Source organism: Taeniopygia guttata, chromosome 30 (assembly GCF_048771995.1).
Source record: "Taeniopygia guttata chromosome 30, bTaeGut7.mat, whole genome shotgun sequence".
In the NCBI taxonomy this organism is placed as follows: Eukaryota; Metazoa; Chordata; class Aves; order Passeriformes; family Estrildidae; genus Taeniopygia; species Taeniopygia guttata.
The window spans coordinates 5,660,683-5,683,038 of NC_133055.1; the positions used below are offsets into that span (position 1 = coordinate 5,660,683).

Here is a 22,356-nt window from a genome sequence, read left to right on the forward strand (position 1 = left end):
TCACTGACCTGGCCCCAGTGCTGAGCTCTGGGGACACCCCTGGGTGTGACTCCATTCCTCAGCTGCTCTGAGTGCCAGGGCTTGGATGAGGGAAATGGTGGGGATGGGATAGGGACAAAGTGTTATTGATTGTCAGCCATGAAGGGTCTGGATTTTCGTATCTGTTCAGACTGCATTAGAAGGTGCTGGAGGTCAATATCAATTGGACATTGCTGATATCAATCCATAAATAGGAAAAACGGGAAAAGAAAACAGGACAAAACACTTATCTCTGCATTGCTTTCAATACAGTATATTCACTTAGAATATACTTCTGAAATCTGTCTAATTAACCACAGAAGTATTGAAAACATCAATTATTCCCATGGACTTTTCTTGTTTGGGCATTTTAAGCAAATGTTTATGAGCCTTTTTCACTTAGTGAAGTGAAGAGCTTGAGAAAGAAGAGGCCACTGGATTAGGAAAATTCATCAGCAACCCCCAAGGGGCTGAGGATCCATCCCCATCAGAGCAGCAATGAGCAGAAATGGGCACAGCTTTGTGGCTGCCCCAGCTCTGGGATGGGCCCTGGGCCTGGAGCAGGAGCAGCTCTGCAGGGCCCCAAGGCCGGGGCTCTTGTGCTGGCCTGGGCAGATGGGATGGCAGGAGGGGCTGCAGAGCTCTCAGCACCTCAGCCAGAGGGGAGCAGGGCAGCCAGGGAGCTCCTTTGGCCTTGGCCAGGCCCCTTCCCCCATGGTGGGGCTGAGTCCTGGCTGAGCTGCAGCTGCTGCTGTGCCCTTGGCAGGGGCTGAGGCCGTGGGGCAGTGCCCAGAGCAGCCTGGCCTGAGCGGAGCTGTGGGGCCAGAGCCGGCTGGGCTGCGCTGGGGAGAGGCCCTTGGTGCTGCCCAGAGCTCAGGGCAGCTGGCAGAGCTTGCAGGGAGCTGGGCTGGGCTGGGAGAGCCTGGCACAGGAACCATCAGTGTCCATCTCAGCCTGGCTGAGCATGCAGGGGCAGGAAGTGCACCCCAGGGTCCTCACATTCTCTGTGTGGGAGCTGAGCTTGTGACCCCCTGAGCCCTTCCAAGTGCTGGGGCTGCACCTGGAGCTCCAGAGGAGATGTGACAGATGAGAGCAGAGACAAATAATTCCCGGTGGATTCCTTATTGTGTTTGTTTATACAGGTGACCTGGATCCATATGTAGATGAGGTGGTTTGTGTCAGATAACACTGGGAGAGTGATCAGAGTAATATCTTTTTGCTGAAAATTATATTTCACACATAATGCACAATGAGAAAAAAAAAATACACATTTTATCAGAAGAGCATCTGAATTTTTCAGAGGATGAGAGACTCATTGATGTTACAGCAGCCAAACCTGTTCAAATATTTTTCTCAAGACTTCCTTGAAATGAGAGGTGACCACCAGAGGCCAAGGCCAGCCAGAGCTCTCTGTCCTGGCAGATTTTGTGTGGGATTACCCTTGCATATAGGGAATTTTTCAGGGGGAGTATAAATTTTGGCTGTGGACACCTGGAAAAATGGATGGTTCTTTTCCATAGGAAGGAAAGCACAGAGCCCCAGTTCTCCAGGGACTGATGAGAGGCAGCCCTCAATGTTCCACGATCAGCCAGACCTGTCAGATGGCCCCTGTGTCATGGTTTGACACTGGCACAATGCCAGTGCCCCCATGAAAATGCAACCCCACAAATGATTGCTGTGAAATGCAATCAGGAACAGAGCAGAGTAGTTCCAAGCTCAATAACAAAGGAGAAACTTTATCAAACTACTACTACTATAAAATTAAAAAGTAAGAAAAAAAATTAAATCCAAAATTAAAACCTTCCAAAACACTCCTTCTCATTCCCCCCAATTCCAACAAACGACAGTGGGACACAACTTGGACCCCCAGTCAGGTTCCCACCCTTCAGAGGATCAATACTCTGTCCATCGAGGGAGAGAGGAGTCTCTCCTGTGCCATAGACCCCCAGGAAACACAGCTGCCACCTCTTGTGTTTTCATGTCACACATGGCATTGCCTGGAGAGAATCTGCCAGTGTGACACTCTCCTTTCCATGTCACAGTGCTCTCACCACCATGCATGGACAGACTGCTCCATGGACAGACTGCTCCATGGACAGACTGCTCTTAGGATTTTTCTTTTCAAGGATGCTTTGCCAAGAGGGAAAAAAACCAAAAAAACAACAGTTCAGTTTTTCATTTTTGGGACCGCAGTCCTGCCCCATCTCCCCCTGGGGCCGAGGGTCCAAGAACAGAGATCTTCTCTTCTTCTTCTCTGAAGACAGGGGGCATCACCACAACCCTCCTCAACTCTTCTCTATTCACTCCACTCCTGTCTTTTTCTCAGCTGCTGAAACAGGTCTCTTGCCTCACCATGCATCCTCCTAAAATACAGTCTCTCTCTTGGAGGAGAAAATTGGTTCAGTCTATGGCTAACAAGAGAAAGTCTAGCCAAAAACCACTCCATCATCTCCTCCCACCTAAAATTTCTCCTTCTTACATCTCAGGCCCCAGACTGTCTCATTTATCCTCTTTCAAATTGAGGAGGAATAATATTTGACAAAGCTTTCATCATCCAAGAAGGGGTTAAAAGTCCAAATTCCCTGGCCAGCTGGCCAGGCTCTCTGCCCAGACCTCCAGCTCCCATGCTGGGCACTTCCCGCTCCCCGCCCACGCTCTTGCTGTCTCTTTCTCTCTCTCTCTCCACAGAGACCCTGGCGGGGGGGACGCAGACATCCCAGATTTTCCTCCACCCTTCATCTGCAGGGAGCCAGCCCGGTTCCAGCCCCTGCACCCTTCGGCCTTACCTCAGTCAGGCCGTGGGGCTTCCCCTGCCCCAGCCAGCCACGGGCCGGGCAGGGGAGAGGCTGCACTGCACCCTGACCGAAACCAAAGAGAGCGAGTTCTCCTGGGAATTCTGCTTTTAACCCCTCTGTGATCTCAGAGGCGTGTCCAGCCTCAATTGGTCACCCCAAGTGCCAATGTCCAACCCCAATCACTGACTGGCTTGGCCCTCTTCCTTCTGTGTTAAACCACAACACACTCCCAGGGTCTGGAATTCCAGTTCCTGGCCAGGAAAAAATGTTCCTGACTTTGAATTTCCTTCCTATCCTCTCAACAAATTATAATAAAATTATAAATCAATAAATTATAATTATAATTAAATATAAAATAATTGAAAGATAAGTATTTCAACTCTTATGTACAATACTCCAATAATGATTTAACCCAAAACAACAATAACTATTAATGTAACATTACCAATAAATATAAATAAATAAATTATATACCAAGAAATACCTTTTGAAAGTTTTAACTCATTATCTAATAGAGTTCAGATAAAAAATATCTAAAAAAACTAAGATACAATCTAACACACCTTGGTAAAACTATTCCTATCACAAATTTACTAAACACAAAAAACCCACACCACTGTAATTTCTCATACATTTTAAGCAAATAATTAAACTTTATTAATATCCTTAAGTACGCTAAAAAATTTAAATTATTTTTTAAAAACTTAATTGCGGATGGATGTTTTTATTTGGATATTAGTTTTTGGATTGTTGGGTTAGATGATTTTTAAAAAGGGATTTTTATAGGAATTTAATCAGTTGAGAAGGAGCCACTCTGCAAACACAATTGACTGAAAATGAATGGGACAGAAATCAGTAACTCTGAAGGTTTTATTTGCTATCAAATACATCCCAGCCACCCAGCCCCACACAATCCCCATCCCACTGCTCCAAAGTGAGATCCTACTTCTCCCAATCTCCTCCCAAACCCATCTCACCCTGGCAGCAGTGGAATTGAGTGAGCTTTGTGTGGGATTTAAGTTTTTTGAGGTGGGAACAAACAATTTGAGGTGGGATTGTGGCTTTATAGGTTAAAATTCCGTTGTTTTCAATGGGATTGAGTGGTTTTGTGGTGACAGATCCATCCCTCTTGGCTTTTGAAATGCAAAGAGATGGAGAAGACTGCCCAAAATCACCCCAGAACCCACAAATCCTCCAGAAGTTGAGTTCACAGTGTTCAGGGAGGGTGCAGCTGCCGGCGGCAGGAACAAATGAGACGGGTCTTGGATTCACAAAGCTCCAGAATCCATTTCTTACCCCTGAAAGACAGGGCAAAAGCAGGGCTGTGGGGTTTGTATAGGGTATCCCAGGGGTGGAGTTGGGGTTTGGGTCAAGGGACGAGTTGTTAGCAACACAAGAAGGGTGAGATCAAATTCCTGCCTCTTAGCAACAGGGGAAATCCACACAAAATGCATCCCCAAATCCTAAATTCCCCCTCAAACGCCTGTGAAATGGTGGCACTTCAGATATTTTTCATCAATTGCTTTAATTTAACCCTGTTTTGGCTGTGTTTAAAGAAAAAAGATGAATCAGAGGAAAATTAGGGCCAAAGCAAAAGGAGAAGCAGCCGGGTGTGTTCCCAACATGGATCACAGGGAATGTGGGTCACCAGGGCTGTGCCCAATGTGGGTTCTCCAGCAGGGGATGGAGCTGGAGCAGAGCACGAAGCTCTTCCCACACTCGGGGAAATGCCAGGGTTTCCCTTACCGGTGCCTCCGTTGGTGTTTGGTCAAGTCAGAGCTCTGGGTGAAGCTCTTCCCACACTGGGGACACTTATAGGGCCTCTCCCCAGTGTGGATGCGCCGGTGCCTGACAAGGGTGGAGTTGTGCTTGAAGCCCTTCCCGCAGTCAGGGCAGCGGAAGGGCCTCTCATCCGTGTGAATCCGCTGGTGTTTGAGGAGATCAGAGCTGGTGTGAAACCTCTTCTGACACTCGGGACACTCGTAGGGCCTCTCCCCAGTGTGGATGCGTTGGTGGATGATGAGTTCTGAGCTCCAGCCGAAGCCCTTCCCACACTCCCCACACTCATAGGCCCATTCCCCAGTGTGGATCATCTGGTGGCGGATCAGGTTGTTGCTCCGCCTGAAGCTCTTCCCACACTCCAAGCACTTGTAGGGCTTCTCCCCATCGTGAAGCTTCTCAGACACCACCAGCTCCGAGCTCTGGCTGAAGTTCTGCCCACCTTCCTGGCACAGGCTGGGTCTTAACTCCTCAGAGCACCCTGGGCTGGATTTGCAGCCCCTCCTCCTGTGGTGTCGCTGGGGATTTACCTCCCTGTTGGATTCCTGCACTGTGGAGTCGCTCAAAATGGCCTCTTCCACAAGGTTCTCCCACGGGTATTTATCTTCCCTGGTCTCCATCCTCAGCTCCTTTTCAGGGGGAGGAAGGACGAGGAGAGGATGGGATTTGCCTCCATGCCACAAGGAAGGGCAAGGAGATCCCCCCAGTGCGTCCCCATCAGCAGAGCATCGGCAGCGGGGCTGTCCTGCAGCCGGGGGCCAGGCTGGGCTGGGAGATGGAACAGGAGAGAGGAGGAAAGGGGCACTGACTTCCTCCTCACCTGCCTCGGTGTCCCAGGGCATCTTCCTCTTCCTCACAGCTTTCTCCTCCATTTGGCAAAGGGCTCGTGATGGGAAATTCTGTTTTGGGAGGAAAACAAGGGATGAGCACATTCAGTTTTGTCCTGGGTGGAAGGCAAACCAGGGGGAGAGTCTAAACCAGAATGACAATTGAGGAAGAAAATTCAGATCAAGGCAATTATACAGAAACACTGGCTTAATCGGACAGAGTCAGGATATAACCTGACACCCCGTTGGTCAGGGTGGTGGTAGCAGTCTGATGAAATGGTGGCTGCAGTCCGGCTGGAGTGATGAACGTGATTCTGTCAAAGGGGTGATCCTGTAGAAGGGTCTGGTCTCCCTCTGAAGGTCCAGTGGTGGTTATGGAGCTCTCGTCCTCTGGGAATGCAGTAGGCAAGGTGGTCGTGGTGTTGCAAGGGTGAGATTATATCCAGGTAGGAATGCTTGGTTCCTCCCCCTGGGCGGAGCATCCCACAATGGGATGATGTAATTTTATCAGTCCTGCAGTGACACTCAATGGCCCATTAACAGAAGATGGCCCCTGGAGAGCGTTATCAGGGCTGAGCCATGGAAGAGATAAAGAACACTGCCCCACCTGTTGATAACAGTTTATGAAGATGGTGACTGAAAACACTTTTGGTTACATCTGACACTGTAACCTGAAACAGTGAGGCACTCCCTGCTCGGGGTGGGGGGTGAACACCACCTCCCTTACCCAAACTGGCTCAGGTGTAAAACCCCCACCCTGGGAAGGCCACGCACACAGGGGACAATGTCACACTTGCCCCACCCCAGGGGAGATCTCTGTCGTGTCACTCCCTTGCTCTCCCCCCTTTTTTCTTTCTTTCCATCCCTCTCTCTACCTCACATTTGTTGTTCAATAAAATCCACCTTGGATCTGGTCTTGGTAGCACCTTAATTAGGGCAGAGGCATTTCTCTAACAATTTTATTAACCAGCTTGCAATATTATTTTGCACAGTGAGTTCAGGGCACTGCTGTCTGACCCCAAGTGCCTTTTTGACAACAGCCTGGTTCCCTCCTATGAGGAGGTTCTGCCTCTTTCTGGAGGAACTCTTGGAAACTTGGATGCAGCTTCCTCTGAGCAACTTTTGGGAGAACTTATGAGGAAAATGGCTGTTGTGGGTGGCCAGTGTAAAGAAAATATATTCCTGTCCTTCCCTGAAAAGTTCGTTAAAGTCACTGGAGGAAAGGGAGCAAATCATACCAGTGAGACTGACCAGGATCAGTCACCCCAAGGTGAGGAACACAAGGCTACTAAAGTCCTACAAGAAGCCCAGCTCAAGTAGCTAAACTCCCGAATAATTAGTGAATTCGCAGGCTTGGGGGCTTTTCCAAATATGAGAATCATTCTTTTCTTCATTCCCGTCACCTTTATGACAGCTACACAGAGCTTTCCCTTCCTTTTAATAATCTGTATTGGGCCAAATTTCCATGTTTCTTTTTTGGAACCTGCCAGCGTCTGAGTTGGAGCTGTGCTGGAAGTGATGAAATTTGGAACTGCCACAGAATTGCTTCTGTTGTTGGTTTATAGTTTGGGATTTGTTTGTGTTTCCATCACAAGTGACTTGTGGGAAGAGCAAATCTTCCTCAAGGCATTTTATGTAGGGTTAAGTTTGATTTCTGCTGAGTTTGTTTTGTCTTGTGCCCAGGGGATGCTCAAGGGATCTCTGGTTTTGGTTTGGCCCTAATTTTCTTCTGATTTTCTTTATCACTTAAAACACCTGAAAAATGACTAAAAAGAGTATTGACCAGAGATGTCAAAAGTCCCACCATTTAAGAGGTATCTGTGGTGGAATTTATGGTTTGGGAACGTATTCTGGAGGATTTGTGGGTTCTTGGGGGATATCTGGTAGTATTCTCCATATCTTTGCACTCCAAAAGACAAGGTGGATTGCTCTGTCACCTCAAAATTATTCAATCCCACTGGAAACCTCACAATCTTACCCCAAAATGGCTCAATCCCACCTCAAAATGGCTGGTTCCCACCTCAGTCCCATGCCAAAATTACTCAATTCCACAGCCTCTAGGGTGAGATGGGGTTGGAAGGAGATCGGGAGAAGTGAGATCTAAATTTGAGGTTGTGGGATTAAGATTGTGTGGGTCTGGGTGGTTGTGATTTATTTTGATAGTAAATAAAACTTCCAGAATTATTGATTTCTGTTCCATTCATTTTCTGTCAATTTTGGTTTGCTTTTCAGAGTGCCACCTTCTCAGCTGATTTTGTTTCTGTCCTCCTGTCCCAGACTGAAAAGCAAGATGTGTTCTATTTGCCATCTGTATGGCAGTTGTCCTGTGTTAAGTGGGCAGTTTTTCCTTATCTCTTCCACAATCAGTCCTCCCTCAGGTGAGACAACTGCTGATAATGAACCATTGAATGTCGCTGCATGACTGATAAGAACTGTAACATCCCATTGTGAGATGCTCTGCCCAGAGGGTGGAGCCAAGCATTCCTACCTGCATCTAGTCTTGAGATTCTGGCCCACCAACACAGCTTTTTCTGGGCTGGATTTCTCAGAGGAACAGCTGCCTCTTCCTCTTCAGAAGAAGACACCCTTTTCTACAGGATCACTTCTCCAGCGAATCACACCTGACACTGCAGGAGGACTGCAGCCACCATTCCAATTGGACTGCGGCCAACACCCTGTCCAACAGAGTGTCAGGTTGTATTCTGGCTCTCTCAGTGTTGTTTTTGTTCACTGAATTGTTCATATTTTCATTTTCTTTCCTAATAAAAAGCTGTTATTCCTGCTCCCATATTTTTACCTGAGAGCTACCCTTAATTTCAAATTTATAACAATTCAGAAGGAAAGAGTCTACATTTTTCCATTTCAGGAGAGTCTCCTGCCTCCCTTAGCAGACACCTGTCATTCCAAACCAAAACATCTCCTTTCTCTCCTGCCTTCTATTGCCTGCTCTGTTTCTCTCTCTGTGTCTCCCTTGACCCAGGGCAGCTCCCACCAAAGACCCTGCCCTGATTTAATTCCCAATCCATGAGCTACGACAACCATGGGTGAAGTTAGGAAGGCTGGCGGTGAAATGTCACTGTAAGATCTTGCTCCACTTGGCTTTTGGCTCTTACATAGGAGCTTTGCCTTCAAGGGCAGGAACATCTTTTCCTGGCTGGGAACTGGAATTCCAGCCCCTGGGAGTGTGTGCCATGGATCCCAGAGGGGCATTCCCGAGGCTCCCAGGGTGCTGCTCCTGCCGTGCCTCCCAAGGAGCTGTGCAGGGCAGGTGACAAGGTGCAGCAGCTGTGTTGGTTCTGCAGTGCCACAACAGCCCCTGGTTCCAGGAGTTTCCGCACTGCCAACAGCGGCTCCTGGGTTCCATAATGCCCTGCTGTGTCCCCATGGATATTTGGTTTCATTAAGTTCTTCAGTGTCACAATGGCCACCTCGCTCCATGAGCTTCTGCAGTGTCCAAATGGCCTCCTTGGATGGGCAGTGTCACCATGGACCATTGGCTCCATGCAGCCCCGCTGGGTCACCATGGACTCCTTGGTTCCATGAGGTTCTGGGTGTGTCTCCATGGTCTCCTTGGATCCACAGTGTCACAATGGACCACTGGATCCACGTGGCCCTGCTGTGTCACCATGGCCCCTTGGTTCCATGGGACCCCAGGGTCACAATTGACTCCTTGCTTCCACGTCACCCCCTCAGTGCCAAAATGGCCCCTTCCTTCCATGGGGGACACAAAAGATTTATGGAAACATTGAGCAAATCCTGCTTAACACACCTGGGAACACCTGTTTGCATTCCAGAGGGAGGTTAAAGGTGAGGATGGCACCAGCAGCTTCCATCTGAAACAGAGATCCAGGGAAAGGAGTGGGACAGAGATTTCAACTGGGAGTCTCAGAGAATTCTGCTTCCAGAGATCATTTCTGGTCACACTGTCCCTTGTAGAAAGGTGACACCATTCCAGGCAGCCTGTACTGAGCAGGTGGCTCCTGAGTGGGGTTTGCTGTTTAGGAAACCTGCTCAGGCTTTTCCATTCTTTCTTTCCCAAGAGGAAAACTTCTCCTGGGCCTGTGTGCAGGCAGAGCCCTGAGGAGAGCAGGTGGAACACGGTGCAATGGGCTGGGACATGGAGCTGCAGAGCTCAGGGACAAGGTTCTGCTGCAGGGCACAGGGATGTCAGTGCCAGGTGGGCGATTTCAGACATGGTGAGGCTGGGGGTGAGGAGCAGCTTGTCGAAACAGGGTCAGTCCTCAGGGGACTCATTCTTCTACATGCCCAGACCTCCTAAGGAGAACTTCAGTGTCAAGATCACCTGGGGAATGCTTCTATCAGCTCTTCTCTGAACTGGAAAATAAAAAAATACACATTTGATTGAAGGAAAAAAGGTCATGAGGTGCACTTGGAAATCTTCCTCCTTAATAGAACTCCAAACTGACTTCAATCAGCTGCACAAGCCCTGGAGAGATGAAAACAATTTAATGAAGTCAAAGCACCCGTGAGGGCTTTCTGTATTTTGATGATCCCCACCATGGATTTGGGACTGAGTCCAGGACCTTCAGGCACTGAGAGAAGGGTGAAGAAGCTGCTCAAGGAGTCAGGAGCAAAACTCCAAGTCCCTTGGAGCATCACTGAGCCCCAGTGAGGGCAGGGACTGCCAAAGGCTCCCCAGGGATTGGTGAGAGCAGATCCTTGAGGCCAGGATTGCAGGGAGCCCAAGGCAGGGAACTGCAGTGCTGAGGAAGGCCTGGGCTGGCTGGGGGAAGCAGAAAGGCCAAGCCCTGAGCCCAGCCTGGCACAGCAGGGCCTGTCCCTCACGGGTGGCTCGGGGCTGTTTGTGGGGCAGGGGGATGTGCGGGGCAGCAAGGACAAATGTCACAAACCTGTGTGACCCTGCAGATCCTCATGGAACCAAGGGGCCGGTGTGACACTGTGCTGCCTCATGGAATCAAGGAGACCATTGTGAACTCGGTGACCCCAAGGAAGCAAGGGTCCATGGTGACCTTGTGCAGCCGCAGTGTCACAGAGGAGCCGCTGTGACACAGCGAGGGCACACGGAGCCCAGGGGCCATTGTGACACATCAGGGCTCTGTGGAACCACAAAGCCATTGTGACATTGCAAGGCCTCATGGAAGCACGGGGCCATTGTGACACTGCAGAAGCAAGGGGAACATTGTGACACTCCAGGGCCTGATGGAACCAAGGAGACCATTGTGACACTGTGGGGTCCATGGAACCAAGGGAACATGGAACAGGTCTGGCTGGCTGGGCCTCCTGGGGACCACCTGACAGGTCTGGCTGACCTTGGCATGTCAAGGGATACTTCTTATCTGTCCCGAAAGCACTGGGGATCTGGGCTTTCCTTCCCATGGGAGAGAACTGTCCTTCTCCTCCAGGGGCCTATGGCCAAAAGTGGGATTCCTTCTGCAAATTTTCTTAACTGCAAAGATTGTTTCCAGATTAAATCTGCCAGGAGAGACAGCTCTGGCAGGCTTGGCCACTTGGGGGCCACCTCTCATCTTCCTTTCAAACACTGGAACCATGTGCTTTTCTTTCTTATGGGAAAAAAACATCCATCTCTACCAGGCACCCATGGCCAAAACTGAGGATCTGCCTCCAGAATTCCCTGTATCCAAAGATAGCTCCCAGACAAAAGCTGCCAGGACTGACAAGTCTGGCTGGCCTTGGCTTCCTGAGGGCTGGCACTCATCTGCCTCTGAAACACCGTGGCTCTGTGCTTTCCTTCCTAATGAAAAGAACTCCTCTTCCTGTCCAGGTGCTCACTGCCAAAAGTGAGATTCCACCTCCAAAATGCCCTGTGTCGAAGGACAGCCCCTAGACAAAAGGTGTCAGGACAGACAGGTCTGGCTGGCTCGGCCTAAGGGTGGCCACCTCTCATCTTCTTCCAGAACATTTGGATTTTGTGTTTTTCATTTCTATAGGGAAAAACCTTCCATCCTGACCAGGCATCCATGGCCAAAACTGGCATTCCACCTCCAAAACTCTGTACATCCAAGGATTGCTCCCAAGTGAAAGCTGCCAGGACAGACAGGTCTGGCTGCCCTTGGCCTCTTGGGAGCTGCCTCTCACCTGCCTTGAAACACTGGGGCTCTGTGCCTTCCTTCGAATGGAAGCGAACCTTCTTTCTTCTCAAGGAGTCCATGGTCAAAATTGAAATTCCTCCTCCCAAATTCCATATGATGAAAGCTGCCAGGACAAACAGGTCTGGTTGGTTCAGCCTCTCAGGAGCCACCTCTCTCTTCTTCTGTTTTGAAACACAAGGTCTGTGCTTTCCTTCCTATGGAAAAGTACCATCCTTCTTATCTACACAGAAATGGCTGAAATTGGGGTTCCACCTCTAAAATTCCCTATATCCAATGGTTGCTCCCAGCCAGAATCTGCCAGTACCATCAAGTCTGGCTGGCCTTGGCCTCTGGTGGCTGCCCCTGCCACACTGGGGCTCGGTTCTTTCCTTCCCATGGAGATCACTGTGACACTGTGGGCACCTCATGGAACCAAGGGGATCATTGTGGCACCACTGGAGCCCATGGAACCAAGGGGCCATGGTGACACCGCGGGGCTTCATGGACCCAGAGACCATTATGACTCTGTGGGGTCTGATGGAACCATGGAGACCATTGGGACCCTTCAGGGCCTGGTGTCACCAAGGGGGCATTGTGACACCTCAGGGCCTCCTGGAAGCAAAGGACCATTGGGACACTGTGGGACCCCATGGAACCGAGGGAACATGGACCAGGTCTGGCTGGCTTGGCCTGCCAGGGACCACCTGACAGGTCTGGCTGATCTTGGAATGCCAAGGGCTGCCTCTCATCAGCTGCTGGAGCACTGGGGCTCTGTGCTTTCCTTGCTATGGAAAAGAACTCTCATTCTTCTCCAGGCACACATGGCCAGAATTCAGATTTCACCTCCAAATTTCCTTTTATCCAGGGATTGCTCCCATAGGAATATTGCCATGAGAAGTCTGGCTGGCAATGCTTTCATGAGGGTGACCTCTCATCTGTCCCCAAAACACTGGGGAAGGCTCCGTGCTTTCCTTCCTATGGGAAAGAACTTTCCAGCTTCTCCTAGTGCCCATGGCTGAGATTGGGGTTCTACCTCCAAAATTCCCTATATCCGAAAGCTGGTCCCAGAAAAATCTGCCATTACTGACAGTTCTGGCTGGCCTTGGCCTAGTGAGGCTCTCACCTCCCTTCCAAGCACTGGGGCTCTGGGCTTTCCTTCCTATGGAAAAGAACTGTCCTTCTTGTCCAGGTGCCTATGGCCGGAATTGGGGTTCCACCTCCAACATTGCCCGTTGTGACAGACTGGAGGAGATTGTTGGCTGGAAAGATTTTGTGTGTTGGGAAGGAAGGGGCAGGTCCAGCCTTGCCCTGCCCCAGAACCCCAGCACTGCCCTGCCCTGGAACCCCAATCCCCCCAGAGCCTCTATCCCAGCCCAGCAGTGTCTGCCAGGCCCTGGCACAGCACAGGCAATGCTCCACAGCCGCCTCTGGAGCTCCCAGAGACCCAGCTCCAGTGACACCAGCCCTGAGCAAGGGGTCCAGGGCAGGTGTCCATGGCAAACAACCATCACAGCAGCTCCAGGCCTTGGTTGTCACGGCACCAAACCAAGTAACGCGTCCCTGTGGCTGTTGCTGTGGAACCTGGTGACACCAATGTGTGTCACTGCAATTGTACCTGGAACAGCCCTGGCACTGCTTTGTCCTGAGGGCTGCCATGGCAGCTGAATGCAGCAGCAGCTCTGCAGGCCTTGGAACCTGGCTGCAGAAATGACTCCTTGGGGTGGTTTCCAAGGAAACCTGAACTGATAAGCTTTGCCATGGCACCCAAACCCATCAGTCTGGTCAGTGCAGTGTCCATGGACACAGCCCCTTGCAATGGCCCAGTGCGGGTTGGGATGATGATCCACCCTCACAGCTGTAGTGGTCTTGGAGGCACCTTCGGCTTGGCACAGACCTGAGGAGGGTATCTGTTTTCAATGGGGAAACTCAGGAGTTTAGTTAACTTCAAAAATAAAAGAAGGAGAAACCCTCCTTGGCTGTGCACAGCCAGTTCTTTGAGCAAAGCAGGTCCCAGGGGAGTGAAGAGAGACAGGATGGGGTTGGGGAATGGGGAGCAAGGTTGTCCACACTGGGTCAGATCTCAAGGCACAGTGTCTCTGACCAGGCCAGACCTCCTTAGGAGTGTCCCTGGGTCAGTATCCGTCACTGAATGCTGCAATCACATATTGTATAATAAGAAGAGTAATAAAACACACCCTTTAAAACAGGAATACATATTTCCTAAAAGTTCTTCAAAATATTTCTCAATAACTGCAGAAGGAAATTTTCCTAATGAACTGCCCAAGACAAGAGGGAAATCAAGGCAGAGCCATGGTTTGTCAGGAGTTGCTTGATCCTAATGACCCCTGTTGGTGCATTTGGAGCTGAGACCTTTAACCTCAGGGCCTGAGTGGAGATTGCACAAACCTTTCCAGAAGTCAAGTCAGAGGAAACACCCAAATGTGTCAAAGCATTAATGGGACCCACTGAGGTCCATCCCTAGCACAGGCTCCTCATGGACTCCTTGGAGGAGAGAATTAGAGGCCAGGATGGCACAAAAATCTCTCAGAGACTCAAAATGGCAAAAAAAACCCTCTCAGTGTGGAAAGGACAATCTAAAGTAACATACAAAAGTTGAGTATCTCAAAGTATTAATGAGCTCCACTGAGTGTCTGCACAAAGCTCTCAAGGGACTCATTAAAGCAGATAATTGGGGCCATGATTGCACAAACCTCTCACAGAGTCTGGTTTAAAAGGGAAACACCAAGTACCTTAAAATAACTGCAGTACCTTGAAGCATTAATGGGCCCCACTGAGTGTGGCTCCTGACAAAGCCTCTCCAGGGACTAATTACAGCAGATAATTGGAAGCCATGATTGCAGAAACCTCTCAGAGACTGCAAGGCAAAAGCAAAAGCCAAAGTCCTTTGAAAAACCTGCAGTCCCTGGGAGCATGAAGGAGCCCCCAGGGCCATTCCTGGCCAAGGCTCCCCAGGGACTCCTTCCAGCAGATCCTTGAGGCCACTGGGATGTGGGCTAGGGGGGGATGCTGAGGGCAGGACCAGGGGCTGACAGTGCCCAGCCTGGCTGGGGCTGTGCCAGGAGGCCCCAGGGCCTCAGGACAAGGTGTCTCCTCCCAGCCCTTGGTGGCACAGACCCTGCTGTGCCCCAGGGCACCAAGACTTGGCTTCTCTTTGTCCCCACCTGTCATCAGTGCCTCCAGTTCTCTGCTCTGCCTGGGGCCTGGGGACACTTTCTCAGTCGTGTCCCTCAGTGGGACCCATTAAAAGTCCAAGAAACTTTGGAGTTGGATTCTGACTTGGAGTTCTGGAGAGGTTTCTGCAGCTCCCTCTCAGGGCCTGATGTTCAGGGCCTGAGCACAAAGCCCCAGAGGGTCATTAAAGTCCTTGTGCTGTGTCTGTGCTGCTGAGCTGGGCCGGGCTCCTGGCACAGAGGGTGATCCTGGTAACCAAGAAGAGCTTCAAAAGCACATTTCTCTTGCTGAGCAGCTCTTCTCCCAGCCCAGAAGGGCTGGGGCACTGCCTGCAGCCAGCCCGGGCACAGCACAGAGGCACAGAGAGCTTCAATCAGTCAGGGCTGGGAAGGGGCTGAGAAGTGCCTGGGGCAGAATCACTGCCAGCCCTTGGCACAGGAACCTCTGGCTGCAGGACAATGCAGCTGCAGCTCCTGCAGTGATCTCCTAAAGCTGGAACATCCCAATGCCCACAGACCCTGTGAGTGCATTCTCTGCTCATCTCCTGTGCAGAGCAGCCAGGGGTGCCCAGGGCTGTCCTGCAGAGCAGGGTCCTGCAGCCCAGGGCGCTGTGCTGGGCCAGGACTCTGCTGCCTGCCAGGGACAGCTCTCAGCCGGCCCTGGAGCTGCTCCCAGCGCTGGCCAGGAGCTGTGGGGGGAAGGAGCCACCCTGAGCAGGGCAGGTGCTGCTGCTGAGAGGGGCTGGGTGGGGCAGGGCTGCTCCCAGCTCCAGACCAGCCTGGGCACAGCTCCGGAGGGCACTTCCCAAAGAAGGTAAGCCTGGCATTGCTGTAAAGGTCAGGAGCTTTCCTGAGAGTGTTTTCAGTTTCCTGCTTGGAGAATGATGGGAAGTTTGGGGTGGTGACAAAAAGGGGTTTGCTTTTCATATATTTTTCATATATTCGCAGTTCTGCAAATTATTATGATATAGTTATAAAATTATAATCCTACCTAACTCTATTAAACTCTTAACTATTTTAAACTACTATTATATAGGTAATATAGTTATTATTCTTAATTAACTCTAGTATGTTTCGTTACCTTTCTCTTAGATTTTAGAACATTAAGCTGACTGTCTAAATACATTCCTTTAATACTATATAGTCTTATTATAAGGAAGAGGGCCTGCAAGAAGAACATTTTCGTTTTTGAATGTGACCAGGGATAACAAAATCTGGGCAAAGAAGTCTTTGGACCTACTCCAATGGGTTGAGCCAGGGTTGTGTAATTGGGACAACTGAATATCTGTCGGAATCTGTGGGTATTGGTGATTCCGAGATTGTAGAAAGTCTCTGTCTTTCTGCCCCGTTGCCAAAGAAGAAGCCATAGTTCGTCTGTGCTGGTTTCAAGGTTGTTTATTTTTGCTTATCTATAACAAGTTCTGCTGCCCTGCCGCAGCTCTGTCCTGCAGGGCGGTGTGTGGGGCTCTGCCCCTCAGTGGGATGGTACAAACATTATATACAAGAAATTACGTGTACTATATTTACAATAATGTGCCAATATCTATCATCTACGTTGAATAGTGTGTCCCTAGCCTAAACCAATAGAAAAATGCCAACATCACCAAGAACATGGAGGTAAGGAAGAAGAAGGAGGAAAAACAGGTTCAGGCCCACTTTCCTCCATCTTAGAACTCCTAACCCCCCTGTACAAAGTAAAACCCCCCTGTACAGGTGTTAAAACCCCCCTGTACAATACTAAAAAATTTTACCCTCTAATTTGTGACTACTTTTACTATATCATCTAACCCTCTGTGACTGCTTGTTCCACCTTTAAAGTTGGTAATTCATTCCATGGTTCAAACTCAAAATCACAGCTGTTTTCAGCTGCTTGCCAGGGTCTAAAATGCTTCTGACCAAGGCCTGGAACCTCTAAAAATGTCTGAGGGACATTTTGAGTTCCGACAAATATCTTATTGGATGTTCCTGTTAAATATCCTAATTAATCAATCTTAATGAACTGTTGAAATCAGGAGCTCGGTGTGCCTCATCCCCACTGGGACACCTGGGAACTTCCAATAAAGGTCTGGTTTTTACTTTACTTTTCGAACACTGTTGCAAGGGTTCTTTTTTTTCTCTTTTGATGATAGGCAACAGGGGGATGAGAGAAGCAGAACAGGAATTGTAATCCCAGAATGACAGAACATTCTGAGCAGAAAGAGAAATACAGGATCATCAAAGGAATGTTTGAACATTTACAGAGACTCCAGAACTGTGACTTTGGGTGGTCAGTCTCTCTGCTGGGAGCCTCCCAAAGGGCCTTCAGCCACTCCTCAGCCCTGGACAGCAGCAGCATCACCTTTGCAGAGCCCAGCTCCTAAATATCCAGGCTTGTCCCTCTGCCACATGGCCACAAACCCAGGGCAGCAGGGCAGGGATGGCTCCTTGAGAGCTCCCACGCACAGGCCTGGCTGCTCCTGGCACACTCAGCCAGCACAACTGGAGTTCAGGCAGGGACCTGGGTGAAGGTTTTCCCAGAGCAGGAACAACAGTGGGTGAGTCCCAGCAGGACAGGCTGCAGGGAATGGCTCAGGTTTGGCTCCAAACAGCCTCTCCTGACTTGTCCCTGTCCTTTCTCCATGACCAGGTGCCCATGTGCAGCCACAGCAAATGTCCAACAGCAGCTCCATCAGCCACTTCCTCCTGCTGGCACTGGCAGACACGCGGCAGCTGCAGCTCCTGCACTTCTGCCTCTTCCTGGGCATCTCCCTGGCTGCCCTCCTGGGCAACGGCCTCATCATCAGCGCCGTAGCCTGCGGCCACCACCTGCACACGCCCATGTTCTTCTTCCTGCTCAACCTGGCCCTCAGCGACCTGGGCTCCATCTGCACCACTGTCCCCAAAGCCCTGCACAATTCCCTCTGGGACACCAGGGACATCTCCTACACAGGATGTGCTGCCCAAAGCTTTTTTTTTGTTTTCTCTGCTACAACAGAGTATTCCCTCCTGACTGTCATGTGCTACGACCGCTACGTGTCCATCTGCAAACCCCTGCACTACGGGACCCTCCTGGGCAGCAGAGCTTGTGCCCACATGGCAGCAGCTGCCTGGGCCAGTGGATTTTTGTATTCACTACTGCTCACAGCCAATACGTTTTCTCTGCCCCTGTGCCATGGCAATGCCCTGGGACAGTTCTTCTGTGATATCCCACAGATCCTCAAACTCTCCTGCTCCAAATCCTACCTCAGGGAACATTGGGTTCTTGTGTTTACTGTCAGTTTATCATTGTGTTTTTTTGTGTTCATAGTTTTCTCCTATGTGCAGATTTTCAGGGCTGTGCTGAGGATCCCCTCTGAGCAGGGACGGCACAAAGCCTTTTCCACCTGCCTCCCTCACTTGGCCGTGCTCTCTCTATTCCTCAGCACTGCAGTATTTGCTTACCTGAAGCCCCCCTCGATGTCCTCCCCATCCCTGGATCTGGCCCTGTCAGTTCTGTACTCGGTGGTGCCTCCAGCCCTGAACCCCCTCATCTACAGCCTGAGGAACCAGGAGCTCAAGGCTGCAGTGTGGAGACTGATGACTGGATGCTTTCAAGGACATTAAACTGCTGGCCAATTTCTGCAAATTACTTGCAATAAAAGTCATATTTGATACTTATTGTTGGTTTGGTTGTAATTTTAATTTTTTTTTTCATTTTATTGATACTCTCCACAATTGATCACACTGTTTGTGCCATTTCTCTTTTGTTTGTCTCCACCTTCCCTGTGCCCACAGACTCTGTCAATGAGGGGCTGCGCTCTCAGTGACTTTAAAGGAACTAAAGGAACTCCCAGCGAAGTTTTCTGCAGAGATGCCCTTTAGTTGCCTTCTCTGGAGCTGCAGCAGCAATGTCTGTGTGCAGAGCTGGGGCAGATCAGTGCTGGCACAGCAGCTGTGCCCAGGAGCAGCAGCACTTGGTGCTGCCAGCGCTGCTCCCGTGGCCCTGCCCCGCTGCCCTGGTGGCCCTGGTGTTGCTGCAGGGCCTGAGTGCTCTGGGGGCCGGGCACAGTCCTGAGGGTGGCAGTGCCGGGGCTGCAGCAGGGACAGGCCATGGGCACTGCTGGGGCAGCGCTGACGCCTCAGGCCAGGGCCTGGGGGCTCCAGGCTCCTTGCCCAGGCTCTCTCAAGAACACGGCCAGGCCAATGCTCAGCACAGAAAACCCCCGTGAGCAGCCCCAGACTGGCTGTGGGCAGGCTGGGGGCAAACAGCACGGCTGGTGCTCTGCAAGGGCCCTGGGGGAGACGGGAAGGAGCAGCAGAGCAGGGGCTGATCCATCCCCAGTGCGCTGCACAGCCCAGGGCAGCGTCCCAGAGCGTCCTCATGGAGCTGCCAACAACATCCCCCCTCTGCAGCCCTGGCCTCTCCCCCAGCTCACAGAGGTGCCGCATCCTTGCAGGCACAGACACGGCAGCACTGGCTCAGCAGCCCCTGTTTGCATTGCACACAGCAGGCGGGAGCACCCCCATGCTGCTGCTGTGGGGACATGAACCTGGTGGAGCACAAATGCCATCAGCCCCTGGGGCCAGGAAGGGCTGGGGGACACCAGGGAAACCACTCAGCTTTGTCCTGGCCTCTGCAGTCAGCCAGAAAGTTTGTTCCCATCAGCTGGGAGTTTCCTGTCCCACTGCAGACGCTGCTGCTCAGAGCCAGGGCTGCCTGGCAGCCACCCCCAAACTGCCCTGAGCATTTCCTCTGCTTCACCTTTGCTTTCTTTACTCTTCCTGTTACAGATTTCTTTCCCTTGCCCACCCCTGCTCCCTCCCCTGCACACAGCCCATCCCTGTTTGCCCTTTCCTCTCTGGCCTCCACTCCCCATTGCAGTTCCTGACTTGGCACCATGGGAACGGCCCTTGGGGAGCAGGATCATCCCACAAGTGCTGCAGGAATTGTCTGCAGGCTCCTGCAGTGCCTGGTGCTGCTCCCTTGCCAGAGGCACCCCAGGCCAGGGGGCACATCTGGGCTGCTGTGTCTGGCTGTGGGGCTCCCTGTTCTGGGCAGTGAGGAGGAGCTGCAGAGGCTCTGCAGGACTGACAGGTTGGGCTTTGGGGCTGTGAGGAGCAGCTGAGGGACCTGGGCTGCTGGAGCTTCTGAAGAGGAGGCCCAGGGCTCCTCCTGCAACTGCTCCAAGGGTGGATTCAGAGAATCACAGAATCAGCAAGGTTGGAGAAGACCTTGGAGATCATCAAGTCCAACCTGTGCCCTGACACTGCCTTGTCTCCCCTGAGCCTCCTCTTCTCCAAGATAAACAACCCCAGCTCCTTCAGCCACTCCTCACAGGACTTGTGCTCCACACACCTCACCAGCCTTGTTGCCCTTCTCTGGACACGCTCCAGCCCCTCCATGTCTCTCCTAAATTGGGTGCCCAGAACTGGACACAGCACTCGAGGTGCTGCCCAACCAGCGCTCAGCACAGGGGAAGAATCACTGCCCTGCTCCTGCTGGCCACCCCATTCCTGATCCAGGCCAGGAGCCATTGGCCTTCTTGGCCACCTGGGCACACGGCTGGCTCATGTCCAGCCTGCTGTCCATCAGTCCCTGCAGGTCCCTTTCTGCCTGGCCGCTGTCCAGCCCCTCTGTCCCCAGCCTGTAGCGCTGCAGGGGTTGTTGTGGCCAAAGTGCAGGACCCGGCACTTGGCCTTGTTAAACCTCACCTTGTTGGGTTTGGGCCCTGGATCCAGCCTGTCCAGTCCCTGTGCAGAGCCCTCCTACTCTCCAGCAGATCAACCCTCCCAGACACCTTGGTGTCACCACGGTTCCATGAGGCCCCAGAGTGTCCCAATGGTCTCCATGACTCCATGAGGCCTCCCAGTGTCACAATGTTCCATTTGGTTCCATGGGACCCTTTGGTATCACAAAGTCCCTTGGATCCTTGGGCCCCGCAGTGTCACAATGTCACCATGGTCTCCAAGGCCCTGCAGTGTCACAGTGGATCCTTGGTTCCATGAGGCCTGGCAGGGCAGCAATGCTCTCCTTTGTCCCACAGTGTCACAATGGCCTCTTGTGCCCAAGGGCCACCACGGTGTCAAACATGTTTCCTTCATTCCACAAGTCTCTGAGGAGCAGCACTGGCCCCTTGGTTCCATGGGGCCCTGCAGTGTCACAATGGACCCATCATGACACGAGGTCCTGCTCTGTCACAAAGCTCTGCATGGTTCCCCAAGGCCTTGCAGGGTCACAGTGGGCTCTGTGGTCCCACCAGGACCCCGACTGTCACAATGCCCTCCTTGCTTCCATTCAGCCCCACAGTGTCACAATGGCCCCTTGGCTCTGTGGCGCCATGGTCCTCTGAGTGCCACCAGGCCCTGCAGTGCCACAATGGCCCCTTGCTTCCCCAGGGCCCTGCAGTGTCACAATCATCAGAGAATCAACCAGGCTGGCAAAGACCTTGGAGAGCATCAAGTCCAACCTGGGATCCAACAGCACCTTGTCACCCCAACCATGGCACTGAGTGCCACATCCAGTCTTTCCTTAACACTTCCAGGGACAGTGACTGCCCCACCTCCCTGGGCAGCCCATTCCAATGCCCAATCACCCTTTGTGTGAAGATTATTTCCTGATGTCCAGCCTAAAGGTCCCGTGGTGCAGCTGAAGACTGTGTCCTCTTGTCCTGTCAGTGTTCCCTTGGAAAAGAGCCTGACTCCCACGTGGCTGCACCCATCAGTCAGGGAGTTGTAGAGAGTGATGAGGTCTCCCCTGAGCGTCCTCTTCTCCAGGATCAACAACCCCAGCTCCCTCAGCCCCTCTTCACAGGACTTGTGCTCCAGACCCCTCACCAGCCTTGTTCCCCTTCTCTAGACATGCTCCAGCCCCTCCATGTTCCTCCTAAATTGGGGGGCCCAGAACTGGACACAGCACTCGAGGTGCTGCCCAACCAGCGCTGAGCACAGGGGAAGAATCACTGCCCTGCTCCTGCTGGCCACACCATTCCTGATCCATAGGAGTGCCAGGGGTTGGATGAGGGACTTGGTAGGCAGGGGGTGGGGACAAAGCATTAATGATTGTCAAACACGAAGGTTCTTGATTGTCATATCTATTCAGACTGCATAAGGAGGTTCTGGGGATCAATATCAATTGGACATTGTTGATATCAATCTATACACGGGAAAAGAAAACCGGACAAAACACTTTGCTCTTAATTGTTTTCAATACAGTATATTCACTTTGAACATACTTCTGAAATCTGTCTCATGAACCACAGAAGAATTGAAAATTTTAATTATTCCTGTGGGGTTTCGTATTTTGGGACTTTTGAACAAATGTTTATGAGCTTTTGTCACTGAATTCCTGAAGTAAAGACTTCAAGAAAGAAGAGGACTGTGGAGCAGTAAAATTCACCAGCAACCCCCAAGGGGCTGAGGATCCATGCCCATCAGAGCAGCAATGAGCAGAAATGGGCACAGCTTTGTGGCTGCCCCAGCTCTGGGATGGGCCCTGGGCCTGGAGCAGGAGCAGCTCTGCAGGGCCCCAGGGCCGGGGATCTTGTGCTGGCCTGGGCAGATGGGATGGCAGGAGGGGCTGCAGAGCTCTCAGCACCTCAGCCAGAGGGGAGCAGGGCAGCCAGGGAGCTCCTTTGGCCTTGGCCAAGCCCCTTCCCCCATGGTGGGGCTGAGTCCTGGCTGAGCTGCAGCTGCTGCTGTGCCCTTGGCAGGGGCTGAG

General features: G+C 51.6%; 3 protein-coding genes across 3 annotated transcripts in view; 2 read left to right on the forward strand and 1 right to left on the reverse strand.

Moving 5' to 3' along the window:
* Positions 1 to 22,356, reverse strand: part of LOC100226816 (uncharacterized) — a 1,189,242-nt gene that overhangs the window by 674,990 nt on the left and 491,896 nt on the right. Inside the window, 1 exon segment of the mRNA XM_072919754.1 lies at positions 4,624 to 4,986. Coding sequence (XP_072775855.1) covers positions 4,624 to 4,986 — 363 coding nt within the window.
* The window catches only part of LOC121469068 (uncharacterized), a 662,903-nt gene that overhangs the window by 215,418 nt on the left and 425,129 nt on the right, over positions 1 to 22,356 (forward strand). The window lies entirely within an intron of this gene.
* On the forward strand, positions 17,331 to 18,263 carry LOC140680896 (olfactory receptor 14J1-like). Its single transcript, XM_072919800.1, has one exon. The coding sequence runs from the start codon at positions 17,331 to 17,333 to the stop codon at positions 18,261 to 18,263; it is 933 nt and encodes a 310-aa protein (XP_072775901.1).

What these genes read in the sequence shown, in the direction of transcription:
- LOC140680896 (XM_072919800.1), top strand. Translation starts at nt 17,331, where the DNA reads ATGTCCAACAGCAGCTCCATCAGCCACTTCCTCCTGCTGGCACTGGCA.